This window comes from Vanacampus margaritifer, chromosome 17, assembly GCF_051991255.1.
Source record: "Vanacampus margaritifer isolate UIUO_Vmar chromosome 17, RoL_Vmar_1.0, whole genome shotgun sequence".
Classification (NCBI taxonomy): domain Eukaryota; kingdom Metazoa; phylum Chordata; class Actinopteri; order Syngnathiformes; family Syngnathidae; genus Vanacampus; species Vanacampus margaritifer.
Window position 1 is genome coordinate 10,248,915 of NC_135448.1, and position 25,037 is coordinate 10,273,951.

General features: G+C 39.8%; 1 protein-coding gene and 1 long non-coding RNA gene across 5 annotated transcripts in view; one reads left to right on the forward strand and one right to left on the reverse strand.

Moving 5' to 3' along the window:
* LOC144037185 (uncharacterized) overlaps positions 1-25,037 on the reverse strand; it is a 52,947-nt gene that overhangs the window by 17,032 nt on the left and 10,878 nt on the right. Inside the window, exon 7 of one of the 2 annotated variants that reach the window (XR_013288854.1) lies at positions 21,015-21,115. This is a non-coding gene — a long non-coding RNA (uncharacterized LOC144037185). Of the gene's footprint in view, positions 1-20,737; positions 21,116-25,037 lie in introns of those variants that run through there. The other variant, XR_013288853.1, reaches the window with a different exon arrangement.
* The window catches only part of calcr (calcitonin receptor), a 41,504-nt gene that overhangs the window by 12,573 nt on the left and 3,894 nt on the right, over positions 1-25,037 (forward strand). For 2 of the 3 annotated variants that reach the window (XM_077548442.1, XM_077548443.1), the window contains exons 2-20: positions 6,612-6,676; positions 9,287-9,431; positions 11,040-11,141; positions 11,436-11,521; positions 11,630-11,765; positions 11,851-12,137; positions 12,582-12,654; positions 12,758-12,868; positions 13,504-13,616; positions 15,018-15,177; positions 15,263-15,373; positions 15,446-15,558; positions 16,212-16,303; positions 17,593-17,719; positions 20,236-20,389; positions 21,086-21,146; positions 21,261-21,327; positions 21,465-21,683; positions 22,509-22,550. In XM_077548442.1, coding sequence (XP_077404568.1) covers positions 6,629-6,676; positions 9,287-9,431; positions 11,040-11,141; positions 11,436-11,521; positions 11,630-11,765; positions 11,851-12,137; positions 12,582-12,654; positions 12,758-12,868; positions 13,504-13,616; positions 15,018-15,177; positions 15,263-15,373; positions 15,446-15,558; positions 16,212-16,303; positions 17,593-17,719; positions 20,236-20,389; positions 21,086-21,146; positions 21,261-21,327; positions 21,465-21,683; positions 22,509-22,550 — 2,247 coding nt within the window. In that variant the 5' untranslated portion in view covers positions 6,612-6,628. The remainder of the gene's footprint in view (positions 1-6,611; positions 6,677-9,286; positions 9,432-11,039; positions 11,142-11,435; positions 11,522-11,629; positions 11,766-11,850; positions 12,138-12,581; positions 12,655-12,757; positions 12,869-13,503; positions 13,617-15,017; positions 15,178-15,262; positions 15,374-15,445; positions 15,559-16,211; positions 16,304-17,592; positions 17,720-20,235; positions 20,390-21,085; positions 21,147-21,260; positions 21,328-21,464; positions 21,684-22,508; positions 22,551-25,037) is intronic. The other variant, XM_077548444.1, reaches the window with a different exon arrangement.

Sequence of the window (25,037 nt, forward strand, 5' to 3'; positions counted from 1 at the left end):
CTGAATTTGCGACAACATCGTTAGCTGATAAAATGCCACCTGCTGCTTTGACGAGAGCTTGACAGGCAGAGACTGACATAAAGTACTTACTTTTCCTACCATGACACACTTTGCTGGAAATAAACAATGCCATTATCAGGGAGTGTGGCTCTGGTGTATTAGACGTCTTTGTTTACTGGCATCAGGGTGAGGAAATATCACAGAAGGGATTATATAATAGGGTGGAAAAACAGATGAGTGGCTGCGAATTGTCCTGTAGTTGACCTGCTGGTTTATTCTAATGTGAATAATAATGTGTGAATAATGTTGGTATGCAAAATAAAAGCTTTAAATCTATTAGCATTTGTTGATCTTAAAAAAAAATTCTGACTTCATCTATTGAGAGTGTTCCAAATCTATCAGGATCTTTTACTCACACCATCTCAGTGGCCTCAGGATTTGCTGACATTAGCATGAATTAATTAGGCGGTTGCAAATTGCGCATTTCCTTTTTCTGCAAAAGCTTGCACAGCAAACAAGACTAAACGACTGATTAAGATATTTTGATGAAGTGCACAGTAATTTGATAAGAGTAGCACACACCACGTTTGTAGCCAAACGTTTTCAACCTACATTATTAAATGCTTTCCATAAAATGCATTATATCGCATAAACATGCAAGGATGTAACTTTTTTTCCCTTCATTTTTCTGCCTAGCAACAGGTTCTCAAATGCCAATCACATACAGTAGCTTTGCTTTATGCAAGTCCATCTTACTTAATGCTAACAAATAATGCAAAACACAATAGAGAGGCTAACGAGTAGCAGCAGTGTCATGTTGTTACAACTCGTTAAGCTAGTCGTCCCCAACCAGTGATAGTTGGTAGTGGGATCGAACTTGTAGTATGTTAACTAGTAGAGGTGTGCCCAAAAAATCGATTCTCTTAAGAATCACGATTCTCATTTAGTACGATTCAAAATCGATTTTAAATGCGCCAAAATCGATTTTATTTAAATTATTTTATACTGTCTTCCCTTTGTTTGTGTGTGCCTTTATTGGGAGCGCTGTTCACGTTGTATCCGATTTTGGGGCAGTGTGGTTCCACGCGGTCTGATACACTGTTAAGTTGTAGCCACATTAGAGAGTAGAAGGAAAAAGTCACGATCACGTTTTTCCAATAAAAGTTTGGGGTTTTTTTCAGCGTGGAGATGTTCTTTTGAGTGATAAAAGTGCCGCGAGTAGAGCACTAATTAGCATTAGCGAGTCAGACCGGAGCAGATCATTACGATTCCTTAACATCTATAAAATGAAACAAAAATCATTGTCAATCAAATGATTTTAAATCAAAAAGCGTTCTTAATCGAAAATCGATTCTGAATCGAATCACGCACCCAAAAATCGGAATCGAATCGAATCGTGAGACATTCAAAGATTCCCACCCCTACTAACTAGCTCGTCAGACAAGATGTAGCCTGAAGAAACCAGCACAAAACGGACTTGCTTGCCAGTTGAAGTGCGGTACAGTGACTCTTCTTCGCTTATTATGACTCAGTCAAAGCACTCAGTCATACTCGACTTCAAACTGTCACCATCTCGATTGCTTCAGCTTCTTCCACCTGGCCAATCAATTCCCCATGAAGCTTTGACAGATGATTATTTACAATATCTTTCAGCAGACTGCTCCGTGACACTAGTCATTGTTTTCAACCAAAAAGTGATTATTTTCCTCTAGAAATGCCGGCTGCTTCTTTCCTCGACTTGTGACTCACATCATCACTCTTACATGGGACATCTTGAAAGGTTCACGATGTGATCAATTGGGTGCTGTCTGAGAAGCAGTGGCATGAGCCAAGCTTTTAGTTGTTATGTAATAAACCCCACGCACGGCGCCGTGTGCGAGAGGCGTCGGCTGTAATTTCATAAATGGCATGTTGCACACCTGAGGTTGTTTAGCTTATTATCTGCCGGACTTGGAGTCTACCTTGGGACGTGCTTCAAATGCTGACACGCACTTTGCCATTTGATGCACTATGCTCGATGTGATATGAAAGAGCTTGATGACAGCCAGACTGACAGATGATTTTGGAACAAGGCACAACACCAGCTTGGACATTTTACTAATGCATCTGAATGCGGTCCCAGTAGATAACCGAAAGAATGTTTCTGTACTGCATCCATGTTTTCCCTTTAATCCCTTTAAAAACCACAACCACTCTATCTGTCCTTACTTTTTTTTTTTTTTCAACCGAGGTATAAATCAAGTGTTTACTTAGCCACCAAAGAGAGTCCTTTTATCACGGGAGGTTCATTTTGAGCATCTGGAACTCAAAAGCGTACAATGCTCTTCTGCTTCACTGCTTCCAACCACTATTTCATGCTCACCAGAGAATAAACTACAGGCTTTGAGGATGCTCAAATGCTGGAAGAAAATGTTTTCCTTTAGAGTGCCCTAAAGCGAGATAACAAAAACGATAACATAAAGCATGAGCAGTAGCTTTTAATTTGAAGTGGCATGGGAGTCAATGATCTCCTGGGAAGCATAATTGTCAGTTTTACATGGTTGAGGACCCAAGTGGGGAGACAAGGAGTGCCAAAAACTATTTATTCTCAAAAGACAAAAGAAAAAGTAATGGAGTAGCAGGATCCGTTCTAAATGAGTCCAAAAATCAAAGCGGCCTTTTGCATTTAATGTTTTTTTTGGTTGCTTTTGCTGTCTTATAGGCATAACAAAATTTCTCCCAGTTGCTAGGAATGGTTGATAAGGCTCCATTGAGGCAATTTTTAAAACACATAAAACACACGGGCAATGGCGCAGCACTGTATTTCTCTGCCTCTAAAGCAGAGTAGCACATGCCTGGTCATGTAGTAAATAATACAGTTCTCAAAATTGCTCTTCGTCTCGAGACCGAGTCTCGGAATCGAAGGCTTTGTCTAGGTCTCGGACAGGGCTGACTCTGGATTTTTAATCAAGACCGGGTGAGACCAGGTCAGGTCAGGTGCTGGTTATTTTTTCATTCACTTAAATAATTTAAGCATTATTCATGACTTTTTTTTTTAAAATGACATTTATCATGGCTTGTCAGGACAATTAAGGTTTTATAATAGAAGAAGTTAAACAACAAACTTGAGATTTTTTCAAAAACAATATATATAAAAAAATATATTTTTTTTTTTTCTTGCAAGCATAATATTTAAAAAAAAAAAGATACTGGTCATTTTGTTGTTTTTTTTGGTAATTTTTTTCTTCTTAAATATATAGTCTTAGTCTTGTCTTGGTATCGACCTCCAAAAGTCTTGGTCTTGTCTTGGTCTCAATACTCTCTAGTCTGGACAATGTTTTGGTCTCGGACTATTGGTTGATGTGGTCTTGACTACAACACTAGTAATCAGCTCCATTAGAAGACACAAAAATACAACATGTCAAATTGTGTTCACCTAACAGAAACACATTGCTTCTAGTAAAAATAGGTCAGCATTTTAACTCCTTGAACTCACATTAAATACAGAAAGTAATACATGTATGTTAAAAAACAAAAAAAACAAAAAACAAGGTCAACCAGAGCATTTGTCTGCAAATTAATATGGAGATAGCGTGTTCCACACAATCCTATTGACTTTAATATACCATTTACAAATTGAGCTTGTCACTCTGAGGCGCTCTTCAGTCAATACAGCTTGAAAGCTTGAAGGTCCGGCTATAACACGCAAGTCATATGACACGCGGGTGGGAGACATCCACAATCTGTCAACGTTCATTCACTCGTCAAACTAATCCAAGTGCTCTCCAATTGTACTCCTCACAGCTTGGTGAAGTGATGTCACATGACTTAATTCAGAGTGATGGAGCCGTGGTTGTGGCATAAGAAAGCCGGGGGGTGAGACCCTGCTGCAGCCCTCGCACAAATATGGCTGTCACGGTGCATGTCAGTGCAAACGATACAGCCAGGAGGAATAAAATGCATGTCGGATTTGGTCAGCATAATGAAAGAGATGGAATAGAAAAAGATATGAAAACGTATTGATGCACCTTTGCTGTTTATTGGTGCTCTAAAGATGAAAATTAAATGGATCTGAAAATAGTGAGAAAAAAAACACAACTGATTATTTTGTTTTCCTTCTTAGAAATTCACAGTGTCCCGTCACTAATGAGCTAGTTCTAAAACAGACCTATGGGCTACTCATGTTGTCTTTGGGGCTAACTAGTACACGCTGGCACCTACACAAAAGCATCCATGTAACTGCTGCAACTGTATTTCTTTTGTCTATCCTCCCTCCGCCCCCTGTCCTCCTCCTCCATGCGTAGCTGCTTGCAGAGAAAGACTGTCGGTAATTGGCCCATAATTTAAAAAAAAAACAAAAAAACATTTTGTTTAGAAACGTACGACGCAGTTGGTTAGTTTTCGGGGGTTTTTCTTTCAATTTTGGTTCTAGTTATTTCGTAACTATAATAACCATGTCTCCTATATGTCCTTCTAAATGCATGAGCTCATGTTACCCATGCATAGCGCGTTGAGTATGAGGTGGTCTGGGGGTCAGTGTTAGACACGTAAAGAATGGAGGAGAGTAATGTGTTGAGACAGTCCATTGCACAGGACCAGCTTAGCTAAACTGTCACATGCCCAGCCTAATCAATTATGAATGGGCCGAGAGTGAGTCATTGCAGTTTCTTAAACCCTAACTGCTACATTTCTCCAATCCTGAAATGATCAATGCTATCAAATTACCCGAATCTACTACTTTACCGGGAATTCCAATACAACCTTCATAGAGTAAACAATGACCGGACAGGCAGGCGGCACAAAGGTCGTCGACGTCATGCCTGATTACATCAAAGCACTCCTCTTTGTCATTGTCATTTAAATCTGCCGCTGCCTGGTTTCAATCTCTAGTTTTAAATTGTCTGACCCCATCAGGAGTCTGCCTTGTGATTTATCGTCACATCCCACCCTTAATTATCAACACGTCATGGCCAAGTCTGGAAATTCACGTTAATACCGTTACTTTCACAACAATATCATCTGCAAAACAACAACACGGATACATTTAGGTAACAGATTCTCTGACTCAGATGTATTGAGCGGTTTTCTACATCCTTGACTACACTTTCCAGCACTCTCTAGATCAACAAATGTTAAATTGCCCTTTATGCTAAAAACAGAAACCGAGACACTAAGGTAAAAATAGTTTTCTACAGCTGATGAATGGCTTCTATCCATGCATCTATTGCTTGTCGTTCCTCCGGGTCCAGATTAGATCAAGCATGGAAACCAGTATCTTCAAGATGGGACACTGGTGAGGCATTCCAGGGGAACCTGAGAGACGTGACGTGGGATTGTAGATTGGCCAGTAAAATCTGAGGCTCACCTTTGGGCTCAGTTCTTACCAATTTGGCTGTCAATCTCACGCTCTTTAGCTTCCTTCACTCAACCTGAGGCAGAAACTCAATCCCCCTTTTGGTTTGTCTCTGCAATCAGAGATTTCCTCTCTGGAACGTAGCATTTCTAAGAAACTTTTTTGGGGTATGGACCTTGGCGGAGGTCTTTCCTTCAGTGCTCTATTATGACTGAGAGGCTTCCATCCAAAAACAACTTCGGTTGTGCCCCTTTGACGGTGGAATTGTCCATGCTTGGTGGTTCGCCACGGCCAATTGATAACCCTCCCGATGGTTTTAACTGTTGACTGATGGGCTTCCAGTAGTGAATCTGTGTGACACGAAGTGAAAGAAAAACAATCCTTAAGTTTTCCGCGTGTTCGTAATGTTGATTTTCTGAATCAGACTGGAGATCGGTGAACAGGTCCTTCGAAGGATTTATTTTGCAGAAATTTCTGGACACAGACAAGATACACTGAATCAGTGTGGTTCCCCTTGTGTGTGTGTGTCCCTCCCACTTTTAGTTGTTCTTTATACTTTCAGCATTCCAGCCCCCCCAAAAACCCTCCCCTCACTAAGACAGACAGTACTCAATCCACAGTGACAGATGGCCGATTGATGTGGAAATACAGTAGGTCAGACAACCTGGCACATCGACAGATCAATCACAACTTTACACAGGAATCCTTTTTAACACATTTTCTCCCCCAGAACAGATCGCTAATTACGTGGGAAAAAAGGAAGGAAGAATCTTCAAACGTTCCGTCACATTACAGTATTACACTCATCAAGCTTTACTGAGTAGGTTAAAACAGTTATAACTGAATCTAAACAGTTATAACTAAAATCAAAACAGTTCTAATTAAATTGAAACAGCAGAATGTCAACAGGAGAAAGTGACCAGAATGTGAATTCCAGCAGCATGTGACATCCGCTTAAACTGGCAGATCTGCTGAAGCCCAGCATCAGATGATTTATAACCGAATGCTAATAAACTGTCGCTGTTTGCGCTACCTCCATTTACTCTTCATTCCGCAATGGCTTTGTTTCTCACCCTAATGATAGACAATGCTTTGTCTCTGTCCCGCACACACCGCAGGCCGCTGCTTTGCCGTTCAGATTAATGATTCCCAGTTACACTATTCTCATGAGAGCTCATAATCTTGATCTGAAACATTATTATGTTTGCTCAGTCAGTCACTTCCACAGTTCACAAGCAGGTTGATGAACGTTGCAATTGTCCTTCTTGTTCTGTTACAGACATCGGAAGGGAAGATATGAAATTAGCTATTGGCTGCCCTTGGATCCTTTGCAGTCTCTTAGTGGTAAGTCAGTCTAATAAGCAGCACAATGTCTTAGCATGGAATTCAATTTTCATAAGACATGTAATACGTTGTGGTCCAGTGACTTTTTTCCCCCAGCAAATATCTCAAATTGATATTCACTCAACCCTAACCTCAACCCTCGGAAACAACTGTGCATGTGTGTTTTGTAAATTGCCACCATTTTTAACTTAAACCTAATAGGTCATTTCATGGTATTTATACCTAACATTGTTAAAGTTGAGACCAAATTACTAATTGTTTTTCTTCCTTCCACATTTCATTTGAAGAATGCTGCCAATTTGAAAATCTCAAGGGGTTATGTAACATGCTGTGTGTCTTTCTTTTCAGAAGAGCAGAACATTTGATTCACACTTGAATGAGGTTGCTTCGAAAATAGCAAGGTTTAAGTGAAAAGCAGTCATCCAGAATTGTTCTGTCGTCTGCATTATTTTAAGTTTGCTGCTTTAATGTTTTAAGACAAATGGACTTTACAGATTGTTTCTGAATTCTGTTATTATGATATTACCATGATTAGGATTATATGCATAACATTTTTGGAGTGGAATCTTTTTGGGGGGAATTAATGCAGAAAAGTGGAAGGGGGATGCAGATTAATTTATGACAGTGAATTGATAGTTTTGAGTTGGGTCATGGGGTCATTGTGTTGTAATGCTCCTGTGATTGTTCCCTTCCGATGATGATGTTGTCTGTTACTATGCAGTTGCTATATCCCTTGTGACAAAGTTGTCAGTTGCTTTGCAGTTTCTATATCCCCTGTAAAGTTGTCAGTTGCTATGCAGCTTCCATTTTCCTAGTGGTGATGCTGTCAGTTACTATTAGGGGTGTGAATTGCCTAGCACCTGCCGATTCGATTCGTATCACGATTCATAGGTCACGATTCGATTCCATACGTTTAATCCCGATACGAATCTATAAATTGATTACTGCGATTTTTTTTAAAACTCAAATTTAGAAAATACTAATCAGTAAACTTGTACATGTAAGATTTGTATGAAAATGTATTGATTTATCTGAAAATTCAGGTTTATAACTGAGCCACTGCATTTATCAGGTTGCAGTCTGTTTCATGTTTGAACAGCACTGAAATAAAAAATATTAAGGCTTAATGTTCCATGAATATAACATTCTTCCATGCTTAATGTGTGAATCCTAACCCTAAGTAAGACATTTTGTTGAATATTTCCATAAAAAATTAATGTTTAGAAATCGATTTGGCCGCATATCGAATCGATTCGAGAATTGCGCGCTGTAATATTGCGATATATTGCCGAATCGATTTTTTCTAACACCCCTAGTTACTTTGTAGTTGCTATATCCCTTGTGATGAAATTTTCAGTTGCTATACAGTTGCTATGTCCCTTGTGACGATGTTGTCAGTTGCTATCTCCCTTGAGATGGTGGTGTCAGTCACGAGAGAGTTCTTATGTCCCTTCAGGTGAAGTTGTCAGTTGCTATGCAGTTTATATGTTCCTTGTGATGAGAAAGTTGTCAGTTGCTATGTTTTGTATTTTGGGCTCTTTAGTCTGTCATATAGATTGTGCATTGCCCCAGCGAGAGTGCAAGCTGACCTTCCGCGTTTTCTGCATCCAGCCCCTGCTCACTGTGTTTACTTTGTACTTTTGAGTTTTGCATTCAGCCTGTTTGAGAGTTCAAGGTGTCTCTGTCATCTTTGAGGCCATATGAATCTAGCCCTGTTTTCTGTTGTTACTTTGTATTTTTGCATCTAATGACTGTTGCCCAACTCCCATGTCTTGTCTGCTTTGGGTCCTAATACGTCGCCTCACGTGACCATAAACCTGATGTGAAAAGTTTATGGTTGTATTTTAAGTCTTCTTGTCTATTTCATTGTTAAAAGAGTCCTTGGTACTTTCCCCTCTCAGCAGTGCATCAGTCGATCTTGGTGGTGGCCTGGTGGTCGTATGTATGACGTCATTTACTTCAATGCTTGGAGTGACATCATATGTACGGCTGCTAAACTGCTACATGGGACATCAGCGCTCGCAAGAATCGTCATTCAAGCACCAAAAGCCCCCCCAGACATTGAAGCTGTGCGTCCCTATTGTGATAAGGGATGTGGAGACTGGTTGGCAAAGTCCTAAAACTTCTGAACTATGTGAGAGAAAAGACTTGCTTGAGATTAGTCCTTTAAGAAGCTCCCCCTCCCCGACTGAACTTTGAAAGATAAGTCACAACAAAATGGCTTTTTTCCCTTCAGTGAGCCCCATTATCCAAATCAGTATTTCACCCTGCAGGCTTTTTCATCTATTGCTACCTCCAAATGCAAACAATACAGACCAGATAAGAGCCCTTTGAAGGAAAGGGGTTTATTTGGCAAACATATTTGGATGAATATCATAAATGGTGAATGATGAAAGTTTCAAAGTGGAGAGAAATCCTTCAATCAGCTTTGAAACATTCCATTAGAGTTTTTAGATTACAGGAGAACAGACTATCATCTCATTATCATAGAGGTGTGAAACTGACACACTTAGATAACATCATTACTGCTATCATTTACATATTGACATGGATCCAATGAGGACGTGTTTTCATTCTGATCGCTCTCACTCCTTCATATCGTCCCAACAGTGCATGAAGGTGTCAACTGGCACCGAGTCCGTTCCAGAATCATCACTCGAGCCCAGAATGAGCAAAGAGGGATGGGAAGAGGCGAGACAACGTCAATACGAATGTCTCAATATGTTCAACAGATACAGTCAGCAAAACAGAAGCGGTGAGAGGCCTCAATTGATAACTACAAGTCATCAGGCTGGAGATTCAGAGTACCTCCTGATAATAATCATCAGTGCACCGGTGTCAAACTCAAGGCCCAGACTCGGCCATCAAGGTTTCATTAACTTAACCCAAAAAAGATGAACAATTGTTGTGCTGTCCTGAGAATAAATCATTTAAGCTGATGACGTTTCAGTTGAAATTTCATAAAATGTGCCCATAAACAAGCAGTTTGTTTTGCATTTTGTTGGCTTCCTTACTATACCCAATGTAAAATAAACTGCGAACTTCGAGCTAGGTACATAGAAAACTTTGATTTTTGGTGTACCTTGGCACCCCCAATGATTAGATATGGGTGGACCGATCACAATTTTCTGGCCAATTACCGATCTTAACTCTTTGACTGACAAAAACGTTAAACAACGTTTAGTAAAATCCTATGGAGGAGTGCCAAAGACGTCAAAAGACGTTTTTTTTTCAAAACAGAGGTGAAACTAACCATTTTCTATTGTTGATTACTGAAAAACGGGTAGAAGGTAGGAACTAACTTTTTTTCTGATGAAAGATGAGAGTCCAATCTTTCATTTGGTAGTATGTGTGTTTCCATAGTCCAAACACATAATTTTCTGTGGACCTTGAAAGATCAGTCAAAAATGCTTAAATCAGCTGGCACCCACGGGATCCCTTTTCTGAAAACGTCTGGCAGTCAAAGAGTTAAAGAAAGTCTGACCTGCTGATCTTGATTTTTTTTTTTTTAGCATACAACTTCATTCTTCTAATCTTGTTGTAAAACATTAAACAATACCTGTGAAACAATGAAAACGGGTTGTTTTAACTGCTCATGAAAGTAGTACTCGCAAACTAGAAAAATTTCCGCGGAAATTTTGAATGGGACTGCTGACTCTTGCAGTAGTACTTGTAGCAATAGTAGTAGTAGTAGTAGTATTAGTAGGACTTGTCGTTTGTAGTAATTTTAGTAGTAGTCAAATGGCCAAGATGGCCACCGACCCGGGTTGGCGAGGGGGAGAGAGTCCTTGGCGTACCTAATCAATTGGCCAAGATGGCCGCCGCCCTGAGCGAGCGGAGTGGCGAGAATCCTGGGCGTACCTAATCAATTGGCCAAGATGGCCGCCGCCCCGGGTGGGCGCAGGGAAGAGAATCATTGGTGTACCTAATCAATTGGCCAAGCTTTTTATTATATTTTTAAAAATGTATTGCAGCACGGGAGGCAGAAGTTAACCATAATCAACATAAACTAAAAGTATCTTACTGTAATAAAAGTGAAAAGCCTATTAGTCATCTCACAGCTGAGGAGGTCAGTGGCTGACTTTTTTTTGGACCTCTGAGGAGGGGGATGAGATTGGTTGACAAGATCAGTTTTATTTTAAGGGATCGGCGGATCTCGATCCCCACCGATCAATCGGTGCACCCCTAGAGCAACCATAGCTCTAATGTGGCCTGCATTGAGAATATGTTTGACACCGCTGCGTTAGAGGGTCACTAACGGTCTTTTAGTCCCACTCAAAAGGCACTAGAGAGGATTCTCTATTTGGATATGAGTTGAAGGAGAGCTTTGGCCAAACCCTAACATTGTCATTTCTCTCTTTAGTGGGTACCTTCTGTGGAAAAATCTGGGATGGCTTTTTGTGCTGGGAGGAAACACCAGCAGGCACATCGATAGCACAGAGATGTCCCAGTCACAATACTGCGGGTAAGATTTCTCACATGAGTTCAAATGAACTGGAATTGATCTGAATAAGGTCAGGTCGCGAAAGGCCAGCAGCTGATTTGTAAAGCAACTTTAAGTGTGCTTCAGTTGGTGTTCCAACTTGCAGTAGTAAAGGGTCGTGAAAGTGAAAGTAAAGTTTCACACTGAAGTCACTAGCTTAGGTGATGAATCATTACTTCGGGAATAGAGTGGAAAGAACAAAAGATGATATTTTTTTATTCATCCATTCTTGACGACTTCACCAATGATTAACACCTATTATGTATCAATTTGCAGGAAATGTGACTAAATATTGTGACCAACGGGGTAAATGGCTTCAAACGGGACCCCCTTGCAGAGAAGCCTCGAAGAACATAACCGAGGTGTTTTGCACACGCGTTGACACGGTTCAAAGTTATTGAAAGAAGAAGCCACTGTCATCCTGTGACAACTGCTTTCTTTGTTACTCCTATTTTTTTTTGTACTTGTAGGATATTTACAACGGTTTCAAGGACTTTAAAGATGAACTAATGATTGAACATATCAGAAACGGAGAGAAGAAAATACTTGAGAACAAAGAGAAATGCCTGATGAAAATGAAACAAGATCCACCTCCAAATAAAACAGGCAATGTATTTGTATTGTACTTCAAACAACGATGTAAACAATGTCTTTAAAATAGAGTTCTGACTTCAGCATTTTAATGTAACAGGTTTGTTCTGCAGTCATATTTGGGATGGTTGGCTTTGTTGGGATGACACGCCGGTGCAAACCTACGCCACGCAGAACTGCCCCGACATTCTCAACTTTCAACCCTCAGGTGAACATTTTCAGCCCTCATTCTCAATGGTATGCAGATTAGTCAGCAACACTTTTTCATCTGAAGAAAAGGCAAGTAAATACTGTGGAGAGGGCGGAGAGTGGTTTCGCCATCCAGAGAGCGGCGGATTCTGGACCAATTACACCCTCTGCACCAGCAACTATGAGAAGACGTCAAGGGTGATGATCATTTTATACTGTACATTCCTTCAAGGTCATCTCTGCTCATGCAAAAATCAAGGTGTGAGGACAGGACACGGTTATAGAGTCCATTAATTGAGATACACTTGCTAGTAGGTCAAGGTCCATTTGGATTCTAAGCACGTAACAGAAATACACAACAAAACATTTTCCTTTCATTCCACAAAGAAATCAAAGAACAAAGCCACCAAAGTTAGTTAAATAAAGATTTTTTGCAAAAGGTTTTTTTGTTCATTGTTAGACATTGACGTCATGGTTCCCGTCAGAGGCTACAACGTTAAGTCTAAGTGCACTTGCTTTTATCTGCACTTTTCCAGGGAACTATTGATTCGTCGAGCTTTGTAAAAGAACAAAAATAGCTCGAGAGGAATTCATCATACTTTATGAAAGATGTACAGTATACCATTCTTTTTAATCCAACAGAAGGAAAAGCTACTTGAGAGTGAATACAAATGTCTTCGAAAAATGAGCCAAGACCTCGCCTTTAACGAATCAGGTAACAAGCTGCTGAAGCGGGCATGATGATTAATAAGTGTTGTTTGTTAGAAGTTAAAGAGCACAAACTGCACGTTTTTTTTTGTTTTTTGCTGATGCTGCAGGTCTGTACTGCGGTCGGAACTGGGACGGATGGCTGTGCTGGGATGATACCGCAGCAGGAACCTACGCCACCCAAAACTGTCCGGATTTCTTGTCTTATGCAGAACCCACAGGTCAGTGGCAAGTTTTTCTTTTTCATCAGTCCTTTTTTAAATGTTATAATTAACCCCTGATTCAAACTCCTCATAATGTGTAATGGGCAAGCTGAGCATTACAAGGGAACAGTTTTTTTTTGTTTTTGTTTTTTAGTTTCCTGAAGAAACAGACCCAAGCAGGTTAGAAAAGGTTTGATTTATGTGATAGAAGATTCTCTGCTTGGACGAAGGGAGCATTTACAAGACAAGACCGCAGCACTGAAGAGCCGACAGGAGGTGAAGGAGATGAAGATGTTGAGGTTCTCTCTAGGATTTGACCAGGGTGGATAAGCTTAGAAATGAACTCATCAGTCAGGCAGCCAAGGTCAGACATCTTGGGAGACAAAAGTTAGAGAGACCAGACTTTGATGGTTTGAAGACATTCAGAGGTGAAATAGTGTCTATATTAGTAGACGGATGAGAAGCAAACACAGCGTTAATCCTTTGATTGCCTAACTGAGGCCCCGCAAGATTTGCCAATTTAGAAACTTAAAGTCTGTGACAACTTTAGAGGCATATTTACCCAAGAATGTTGGATGAATTCGGAATTATTTGACCTTAATTTAGGGTTACGCCTGTGTGATATGTTTAATGCATTACGGCACTCTCTTTAGAAAAGGCCACCAAGTACTGCGGTGAGGACGGGCAATGGTATCGCCAACCAGATACCAACATCACATGGACCAACTTTACACTCTGTGCCGTCGACATTCAGGAAAAGCTGGAGGTGATCTATGCATAGAATGGTTTGCGTGCTTACAAAAAAAAAAAAGTAACTTAAGCTCTCAGGACATGAAATCGATTGCAAATGGACTCTTCGGGCTTCATCAGTTCATGCAACAGGCTTGATCGAATAGCTCTACCCTAGGGGTCAGGGGTCAAGAACACCTGACTTCGAAAGTCGCTGTGCTGCCCGTTTTTGATTTCCCTCCTCTAACACGCTTGGTTCAATGATCAGGATCGTTATCAGGCGACTACAGAGCTAACTGCTGGAGTAGGAAGACATTTAAAACAGGGCCTCAAAAGGACAGAGCAAATGTATAGCAACTGAAAACGTAATCATCATAACGGACATAAAATTGTATAGCAACCACAAACTAAAAGGGACGAGACAGAATAAGGGTGACAAATTCATCCTTCATCATAAGGGACATAATACAAGACCAGATAACACACAGTCATAACAGAGCCTCTGCCAACTACTGACAATCATTTGGGTTGAATTAGCCTTGCTGATTTTCCATTCTGCTACAACAACGGTTGTGGAGGCACCTGAAGGCCAAACATTGCTATTTCTGGCGGCCGTGGCTCAGGGTGCAATGACGGTCGTTCAGTAGCCAGAAGAACGGCTGTTTTATCCCCGCTCTCCCCAAGTCATGTGTCGCCGTGTCCTTGGGCAAGGCACTTCACACACACATTGCCTCCCGTGCTGCTCACACTGGCGTATGGAAGGTGCGAATGTTTGGTGGTAGTCGGAGGGGCCGTAGGTGCACACTGGCAGCCACGCTTCTTAAGTAGCTTACCGCCACCACAGTGTGAATGTGTGAGTGCATGAATAATGTATCTATTCCATTCTAAAGCGTCTTTGAGTGTCTAGATAAGTTATATAAATCCGATGTATTATGATTATTATTATTTGTTATTGTTATTTGTCAGAGGATAATTATTGAGTCTCTTGTCAAGAGTTTCTCATCCTACTCAGCCTCTCTCAATCATCTTTCAAACCATCCACCTTCTCTGCCCCGGAATATGTATATTTATGTCTACAAAAGAGTTCTGTTTCTCTTTGAGGACTGGTTGCGAGATGCACAAGCTCAGTGGTTGTTTGGCTTTGCGACTTCACAACACAACATTGTCTTTCTGGGAATGGGGTGTCCAGTCTGTCTCAGGGATGCTACCAGGTTTGAAGTGTACCAGAATAATGTGTAAGATAAAATATCTATTAAATATCTTATCGTCTACAGGCATGAACTGAAATAGCTTCTACGACAACTGGAATAGTCAAGTTACGATCGATTTAATGCCCTGAGAATGACGACGACAAACGATCTGGATGAATGAGAATATTGACAAAGCATACTGATTGGACAAACGTAGCCTTTGTGTATGACACTGGCTGACCATACAGGGGGCGAGTGCGCAGCTCTCAGGGGACGTGGAGCAAGACTTTGGCAACGGGGCTACAGTGGCGGACGCAGAAGAGCAGGATCTTGGGAGGAATAAAATCCTTGACAGCCAGTATAAATGCTTTGAGAAAATGAAGAACGATCCTCCTTATAACAAATCAAGTAATGACCTTATCACTGCCCTCCACATTGGTTGCCTATAAATAACCCAAAGTCAAGATTTTTTTTTTTCCCTTTGGTGCGTCAGGAGTGTACTGCAGTCGCAACTGGGATGGCTGGTTGTGCTGGGGGGATACGCCGGCAGGAACCTACAACTTCCAAAACTGCCCCAATTATTTTATTGACTTTGACCCTACAGGTAAACAGTTTGCTGGTATCAGTAATTGTAGTGGTAAGATTGTATGTCAAATATATGTTTATATTTGTGTAGAAAAGGCAACCAAGTACTGTGGGGAAGATGGGCAGTGGTTCCGTCACCCTGATACCAACAGAACCTGGTCAAACTATACACTCTGCAATGAAAACACTAAAGCAAAGCTGAAGGTAATTCTGATATTGTGAACAATTAGCAACGCAAGATATATATATTTTTTAAACCCCAAAGCTTCTAGCGTTCCCAAATTATTAGTCTAATCTGGAAAATAAACACTAAGTAAGGTATATTTTTTCAGTTATTTAATGTAATGCTAATGCTGATTAGCATGTTGTTGTTACTCAGTTCACAACATTAGCAAAGCTGTGATAGCATAAATGCTATTCTTAACAGCACGAGTATTGTATATAATTGACAGTAAATTATTATTATTTTTTTTACTTTTTAAGTACATTTTAGTGTGTGTAGTTTTTTCTACCTACATTTCTACTTATACTAGAATCTGTACTTTGACTTGTATACTGCGCGTGAGTACTTTTGAGACATCAAAAATGGTGTCTCACATTCAGACCTCCATATTTTAAAAATCAATCTGCTGACAGTTCAATATCAAAATGAAATATACTGTAATATGATGTTTGCCATTGAAATAAAAAAGGACCTTCAAGTCATTTTATTTAGCATGACCTTCATTTTCATTTCAATTTATACAAATTGACGTGTTTGAAAATGACTACCAAAAAAAAAAAAAAAAAGTGATTTGCACCTTTGGGATCTTTTTCAGTGCTGTAACACTAAATCATGTTTGTGTGTTTGTTTCCAGTCAGCGTACATCCTGTTTTACATGGCTATTGTCGGTCACGCCTTATCTATAGCCTCCCTGCTCATCTCTTTGGCCATCTTCTTCTACTTCAGGTATCGTTACATAATGTTGAGATGATAACGGGAGCTTTGACCTCAAATGCTTGCTTGTCACTTTCTTTGCACGGATGTGACTTGTTTGTTCGCCAGTGTCTTTTAAACGCATATGCAAGTACTGGCAAATTGTGTTGACGTCTAACAGAAGAGGTTAGGAATTGTTCATTTTAGCTGACCCAAATCACATGCTGCTTTACTCGCTGTGCTTTATTTTATTTAGCTACTTAATTTAATAGCAACTGGGGTTCCTTCTGTTGTTCAGTAATTCATTTGTAATTGCTCTCCATTGGCTCTGCTATTATTGAACTCTGCACTTGTAAACTGTTGCCATTTTAAAAACAGTGGTTATGGAGTCCGAGAATCCTGCACGACACCCTCAGCGTGCTGTAAAACATTCGCTAATCATCAGACCTGCTTTGGGAATATAGATCAGCCTGACAAGCTGGATCTAGGCTTGTTTCTGCTTTCTTCCAACTTCAGCTTTCTTTAGAACAGAATCCTTTCAAGTATTGGAGGCCTGATGTTATAAGTTAGAGGATCCAGATGTGAGGCTTACGTGGGAATGTGGAGGGCTGGAGCTAAAATTTGCTTAACAACATGTATATCATCAATGTCAAGTGTCTGAGGTTACTTAAAATACATTTGGGCCCGTCGGAGGCTATTTGGCAAGGAATACATTACATAGGCGCCAGTTTTGACAAGGTTGCAGTTGTGAATGATCAGATTTATTGGCTAAGTATGTAAATGTAAACAACCTGTCCCAGAAACACGAAAAAATAACTGACCAACAGAGGGAGACAGAACAGGAAGCCTGGCGGTTCGCCATTTAGCGCTCCTAGTTTCTTAGATGGGACAAAAGAGACATGGTAAGGGAGGGAGGGGGAAAACAAAGGTCCAATCTGTGCTCCTTTAAAGGGGAGCACAGATTGGACCTCTGGAAAAAAAAAGCATAATGTAACAATATAAATGCAACAATTTTCGGGTTTGTGTGTTGTTGTTTTTTTTTCATGTTTAACACACTACATAAAGTGTGACAAAGTCATTGAATTAATATTTGTAGTAAATAATATTACACTCACAATCCGCCATGGGCAAATTCAAAGGTGAGTCTATGGACAGAATCGTTTCTTTGGGCAGTTGAGCTCAAATGACATCCCGCAGCATTCACACACTGCTCTAAGCTCATACAAGATTGTATCGCTGTAAAAATATATGCTGCAACTGCAAAATGCAGTCCTTAGATGTCATCATGCTGACATATCAATCTTAATCATGTCATTGCGCAGGAGTCTGAGCTGCCAAAGGATCACGCTGCACAAGAACCTTTTCTGCTCCTTCGTACTCAATTCCGCCCTGACCATCATTTATCTGGTCGCTGTGGTCAACAATCCTCAAGTAGTGGGCAGAAACCCTGTGAGTTTCATCATAGATTGAATATTGTCACAAAGGATGACATGTTTGCGCTGGCGCCTTTCCAATGTACCGTTCAATAAACGAATGCCACTGTCGATAAGGAAGATTAGTTCCACCGTGGGAAATTAGGTGCAACGTATTCATTATTCATGCTGGAAAGAAAAATGAAGCTTTAAAAGCATCCATCTATTTATTTTTTTTGGGGTGTACTGCTAGTCCTCATTAGCATTGTGGATAACTGGAGCCTATCCCAGCTGATTTGAAGCGAGGCATTTGAGGTCATTAGACAATCCAAAACATACACTCAAGTTCACAAGAATGGTCAATTTCAAGTAAAAAAAAAAAAGGCATTTGAACAGGGGTGTGTAAACTTTTTATATCCACTGTAAATGATAAAAATTGTATATGTTCAGGGCAAATAATAGAATGATATTTTTTGTTGTTTTGGGTTATTATTTCTCGCCTCTAATGTGCAACATTTTAGCTGTGTGCCATTGGACTATGTCTTTTACGGAAAATCCCTGAATACTTTATGACTTATTCAAATCTCCAAAGACGTCTAGTACTTGACGATAAATCTGTCTTGCAGGAATGCTTCGCTACCAGGACAGAACATAAATAAAACATTTTAGGAACTAATCCTCTTTGGAATAAGTAAACGATGTTAGTCAGCTCTCAAAATCATCTTCGCTTTTTTTTTTCTCCTCCCAACTCAAATTGAAATTGAAAAACATGTTTTTGTCCAATTCATAATAATAATGACTATAATCATAAATAATAGTAAAATTAAGTCCAATACTTGAAAGCAGATGTGAGAGGCAGGGATTGAATCTTCGCAGAACGCCTCCACAGAATCCTTGGCCAGACTAAGACAAACAACCCGACAGCAGATGCATTTGGGTTTGAAATAAGAACCTGCCGCTAAAATGTCATCATATCTTTAGTCACAACGTTTTTCTAGACAAACTGGAATCACAATAATTGCTTGCACTATTTCAAGAGACTCACTCTAGCCTATTTGCATTTACAAACTAAAAACTGAAATGAGTACACCCTTGTTTCCTCTCCTTGCAACTCGGAACGATTGATTTGCAGCAGCGCACGTTTTCCTTCACTCGTCTACGTTTTACTGCGAGCGATCCTTCACAATTTCCAAACGAGCAGTCGGGACTCTGAAGACACGAGGAGAATAGATCGACATGATCCGCAGCGGCTTGATTTGCAAAGCGGAACATTGTCTCCGGCTGCAGACAAATCTTGCTCATCTGCAATTCAAAAATGCTTCAGAAGGGGAATATCTGCATTCTCTTTGGAGTCCACAGAAATGTGATAAAGTGAGGAGGACATTTGTGTAAAAGGTTGGAGCAGGGTGAGTAATTGTTGTCTATTTTGGACACACAAAAAAGACCCTTGAGAGAAGCAATTAGTTGTGTTGTCAGAAAAAGCGGAATCCACCGTTACTCAAAAGTGGAAAGCAAAACATCCAACCATCCATTTTGTGAATCGCTTATCCTAACTTGCGTCTTGGGTGAGCTGGAGTCTTTCCCAGCTGACTTTGGGCGAGTTCATGCTCAACTGCTCGCCAGCCAATCACACGGCACATATCGAAAAACGACACTAAAATTCAAGAAATGGACAATTTATAGTTTTTAACTACATTAGGAAACAATGTAGAAACACACACATTTTTTCTTTCACTGCTTCCTCATGTTTTTCCATCTATGAAACCTGGGGTGCTAATTTAGGAAACCGCCAGGCTTCCCATTGTAACTCCCTCTGTTGGTCATTGTGGTTTTTTACATACTTGGCCGATAAATTTCATTCTGAACTTCACACAGGAAGACCCAAGGCTGAGTTCGAACACCCAACATTAGAGCTGTGGGCAGATGTGCTAACCACTCACCCACTGCGGCAACAAGAGCTAAAATTATAAAAAATAAAAAATAAATCATTAAGTACTACACGGTTTAATGTGAAACAGGTGATAAATTAAAAGTATGTTTATTAGAGAGGTGCTTCTCATATTTTCTTCTTCTTTAGCAACACCAGAGATGGAAATTGTAAGAAACACGAGCAGTTTTGCGCCACTATAAATTGTTGAGCAATTCTGGTTGAAAATATGTCAGATCTAAGATATCAGTAAAATCCACTTGATAGGATCAAACAGCAAATTGGACAAATTCACAGAAATAAGCCTCCTGTAATTATAGCATCGGTAGAGCGCAGTGAGAAAAGACTGACGAAATAATATGCCATTAAACCATCATACAATGCTTCTTATAAAGTCATCCACTTGAAATAGGAAATAGGAAAAGTCTACACACCCCTTTTCAAATGCCAGGTTTTGGTGATGCAAAGGCATTAGACCAAGATAAATCATTTGACACCCCCCACCCCCCCCAGCCATGTGAACTATAACATGTACATCTAAATTGAAGTACAGAAAACCAATAGATATTTCAACTGAACTGCCTGACAAAATGCTTTATACGTCTCTGTGTGGGCCATCGTTGCAGGTAGGCTGCAAGGTGTTGCACTTCTTGCACATGTACATGCTGGGGTGCAATTATTTCTGGATGCTGTGTGAAGGAATCTACCTGCACACGCTCATCGTGGTGGCCGTGTTTGCGGAAGAGCAGCATCTGCACTGGTACTACTTCCTTGGCTGGGGTGAGTCGGCCGCTTGTGTGTTTAGGCAAATATATTACATCGCCTACGTTTTTTTTTTTTTTATTATTCATTCACTGCCATTGACGCCTATAAACGTCAAAAATTCATTTGAACTTTTTCCCCCACTTTTGTTAACAAGAGTATGACAACCTAGACATTTTTTTTAATCATCTTTTTTTTTTTAAGAAAAGATTATTAAAAATTAGGGGCGTCAGGCGATTAAAAATTTCAATTGTAATTAATCACACAACTTCAATAGTTAACTCATGATCACAAATTTTATATCTATTCTACATGTACTATAATTGTTTTTTCTAGGTTTTTATACTCTTGTTAACAAAAGTGGAAAAAAAGTTTTAAACTAATATGAATTATTCAAATGATTTTTGGACGTCTATAGCCGTCAATGGCAGTGAATGAGTTAATCATATCTCTTGTCAAAGTGTTTTCTTATGTACTAAAAGGTGAACATTTTCCCTTGAGAGGATTGTTACAGGAAACGGTGTAGTGATGTTGGGTTTGGAACATTCAAAATAGAAATAAGATAGAAGTACTTTCTCAGGGTTGCTTCATTATTTCCGCATAATGCATAAACACATACAGTCGATGTACGAAAAGTACTTACTGTTGCCTTAATGACAAATGCAACCATTTCACGTGAGCCCTCATGTGCCTGCCATCTTTTCATTCCCCCAGGTTTTCCTCTCGTGCCTGCATCCATCCATGCTGTAGCAAGAAAAACATTTTTTGATGACAAGTGAGTATGTTGCCAAACCTGTCAACCTACACATTCAAGTCTCAGCGTTCATGGTATGTTTTGGACTTCAGATTGCACTGACTGATGTTTTTTTTTTTTTTACTCTTTCGGCAGCTGTTGGATGAGTGTGGAAACTCATCTCCTTTATGCGGTCCACGGTCCTATAGTGGCAGCTCTCCTTGTAAGTCTACTCTGTTCTATTTATAGCCCCGCGTCGCAGTACATTGTCAAAGAAACGCACGCTGGCTTTTGATGACAATTCATTTGCATTTTTGCGATTCTCCGTAAATCCTCCGTGAATGTCCCCTTCTTGTGCAGGTGAATCTCTTCTTCTTGCTCAACATCATCAGAGTGCTGGTCACCAAGCTGAGAGACACACACCGCGCCGAGTCCAACATGTACATGAAGGCTGTGAGAGCCACGCTGATCTTGGTGCCCCTTCTGGGTATACAATTTGTCATTTTTCCCTGGAGGCCAGAGAACAGGCTGGCGGGGGAGGTCTACGAGTACATCATGCACATACTCATGCACTACCAGGTATGTAGACCTCACACAGCGCAAAGACCAGGCAGCAATAAAGTTTCTGCCTCTAAATGATGATTAATTGGCTGAACAATCGCTAAGCGATATGCCTAAAGGTGTGTGAATTAATCTTGAAAGAACCAGTTACGCACTCAATGTCATGGAGCAAAAAAGGGGGAAAGTCAATTAATTTGTCACGCCCTTTACATTCACTTAAACAGGGTATCGATTTTGCTTACTATCATGCGTGTGCAATTTTGCTGAAAAAGTCCTTTAGAGGTGCTTGAAAATTGAGTTTGAATGTATTTAGGATTGATAGATATTTGGAATGTGCTCAAAAATATGCTTGAGTCCAAAATATAAACCCTTTGTTTATAGCTTTAGATGGATTCAATGGAACAGGCCTAAAATGCTGTAAATCCAACTTGGAGGAAAGGAGTTATTTTGTGGCCATTGGAAGTTTTGAATCTCATTGAATGGCCGTGACATGTGGGGTCCCCCAAGGGTCAATCCTTGGACCGATTTTGTTCAGTCTGTATACATTACCTTTAGAACATCAATGTTGTCTATCATGGCTATATTTACCAATGTCCTCAAATGACAGCACTGCAGTTCAATTAACGTGTTGTGCTAATGTCTAGAGCTAATTAACTGGATGAAACAAAAATTCCTTCACATAAACAAAAGCAAATCAGAGGTTATTGTTTTCGCCAAGAAAAAAAAGAATTGCTATTTACCACAATAATAAGGTGATGGAAAAAGCTGAATTTAATTAGAAAAACCCTGTATATTATTATGATTTGTGATGTAAAAGATTTAACAATGGTAACTGTTTTGCAGGGTTTACTGGTGGCAACCATATTCTGTTTCTTCAATGGAGAGGTGAGCAATATTCATCAATTGCTTTATTCATATAGTAGAGCAAAGTGTAAGACTTCAGTTCAGATCAGTAAATGGAGGGGTTAAAAAAAAAAGTAAAACTACATTTGGCTAAAAAATTACATTAGGAAAAAGTATTTTCCCAGCTCCCAGTTGTTTTGTTAATAAGCTCATAGGGGAAGGCAATACACACAGCAGGAGCAGGTTCAATTTTGTATTAAGTAAATGAGCAATTAAACAACTAAGTGACTACCCAACATCATTGAGCAGGACAAATGCACAAAGTCCATACTCCCACCGAACGATGTCTCAAATTAGTCCCACCCTCTATCTTTTTTTCAGTGTCTGCAATAAGTGTGGGGAAATTCCAATTATCTCGACAACATCGGTCCTAACAAGTGCGGTCATAAACTAGTTCATAGAGATGATATATCAGCTTTCAGTCAGGAAGTCAGTGGGTGCTATCTTCAAGCTTGACACATTTAGCAAGTTGAGTTTTTTTGTTTTTATTTTAACAGGTCAATGTGTTGTAACTATTGATTAAATGAAGCTCAAGTATCCTCAAGTGCTGTTCAACCATTTCTAAAACTGTTAACAAACTATAAAATGGCACCTACTAATCCCTCCAAGTCTCACACACACACACAAAAAAAATAACATCCAGCTACCAGCTTCAACAAAATAGCTGCGCTAGCAATGCTAAGCTAACATTTGCCGGTCATATACTCACACAGAAAACATCCACCTTCTAGCAGCGCTAGTGATGCTAAGCTACCATTAGTATTGAAAAGAGGCAGACGTTAGCCATGACTGTTATATTGCTAGCATGGCTTATGCAAGTTCATGCTACCATAACACTGAATGTTATGCTTGAAGCTGTATTTTATGGAAGGTATAATCAAATAAAAATCAAAGGGAGGTGATAAACCCACCTGTCAAGCAGAAATGTTTCTAATTTCGTATCGCTTCTGATGAATTTCAGCTGCCTGAATCTCTTTGCTCTGCTTTTTTGCTAGTCTTATCCAAAGTTGTTGACAAATAAGGGATGGGTGTTTTTAAAAATATATATATATTTTTTTTTAAATATGCCAGGTGGGTTTCATTAGCCACAAACTGATTTTACTGTGAGAGGTCGTAATATTGTGCACATGTTGTTCAAATAGAGTAGAACAGACTAGATTTATCCATTAAACCTGAGCACAAGGTGGTAATGACCATTAAGCTCTGCACTAAGCGTCGCATTGCACATCAGCTGCTTTAATGCTCAAGGTCTCACTGTAATTAAAATGTGGTAAGGCCTACGGTAGCCACATGATCAGTCCGAGTATTTGAAACTGAAATTGAGTTGTAAGAAAAGAATGCAAAGACCTGGTAAATGTTCCATGTGGACAACAATGCAGGGACGAGGTGCAGATTCGAGTACGCATGTGCAATTAAACACAGAGTGGCTTTGCTCTAGTCTGAAATGAGGTCAGGTTCTCATCCACGCGCATAACAAAAGCACCTCCCTCTAATGGAACAGCTCGTGTGAACGTTTGAAAGATGTGTCTCTAGAAGGTCGACCCTAAAGGAGGGTGATCTAACTCATCAACTGTCACCATGGGATCCAAATGTTTGTTTGCGTTAACTGTCCAATTGTGGCCCCTTAATCAGGACATGCTACAGGGGTTGGGTACCATTCTGTCTTTTTTTTTTTTTTTAAATGTATTTATTTATTTATTTTTGTTATTATTTCAAGGCCAAACTGCATAACCAGCATTATGTCCACAATGGCGCCTTTGTGGTGCGAGGTCAGTGAGACAAACAGCGTTCACGCTGTTTTTGTGATGCCAAGCGCGAAGCTCTACATGGACGTCCTCGTCACTCTTTTGGCTCATTAAAACAATTAGTTTGGTCGGTTTTTTAATTAGACCGTTTTTTGTTTGTTTTTTAGCACTGGGAAGGTCTGCAGATAATTAACATTTTGCTCATGGAGGATTGCCGATTTTTTATCAGAAATGCAATCATTAAATCAAAAATTTTAAATTTAACCCTGGAGAACCCAAGAAACCTTTTGTTCTTTGGAAAATTCTGAATTATACATTAAATGACTACTATAAGTTCACTGAACACCAAAATATATGTTTTTTCAATTTTAACCAATTTTTTTTAACTAGCTCAGAGTTGCTAATTTATCAAAATATATATATAAAACATACTCCTAGGCATTCTGCAACATGATATGAAATAGATTAACAAAAAAAACACAATTTTACCATCTGATGGTTTGCTGAGAAGATGGTTTTGTTTGGATTGATTTCCAGCTCAACAAAACAGCATGTTGTCACCACCACTCTGGCGCAATATTCATCCACTAGATGGCCCCATGCAGGGGTCAGAAGTGGCACTCTGGACTTTTGAAGTTCAATTTGTAAAAAAAAAAAAAAAAAAAGTCTTTGTTATTTGAGTAGCAGAATTTATAGGGGCCAAATTTGACCTCGTGGGTTCTCC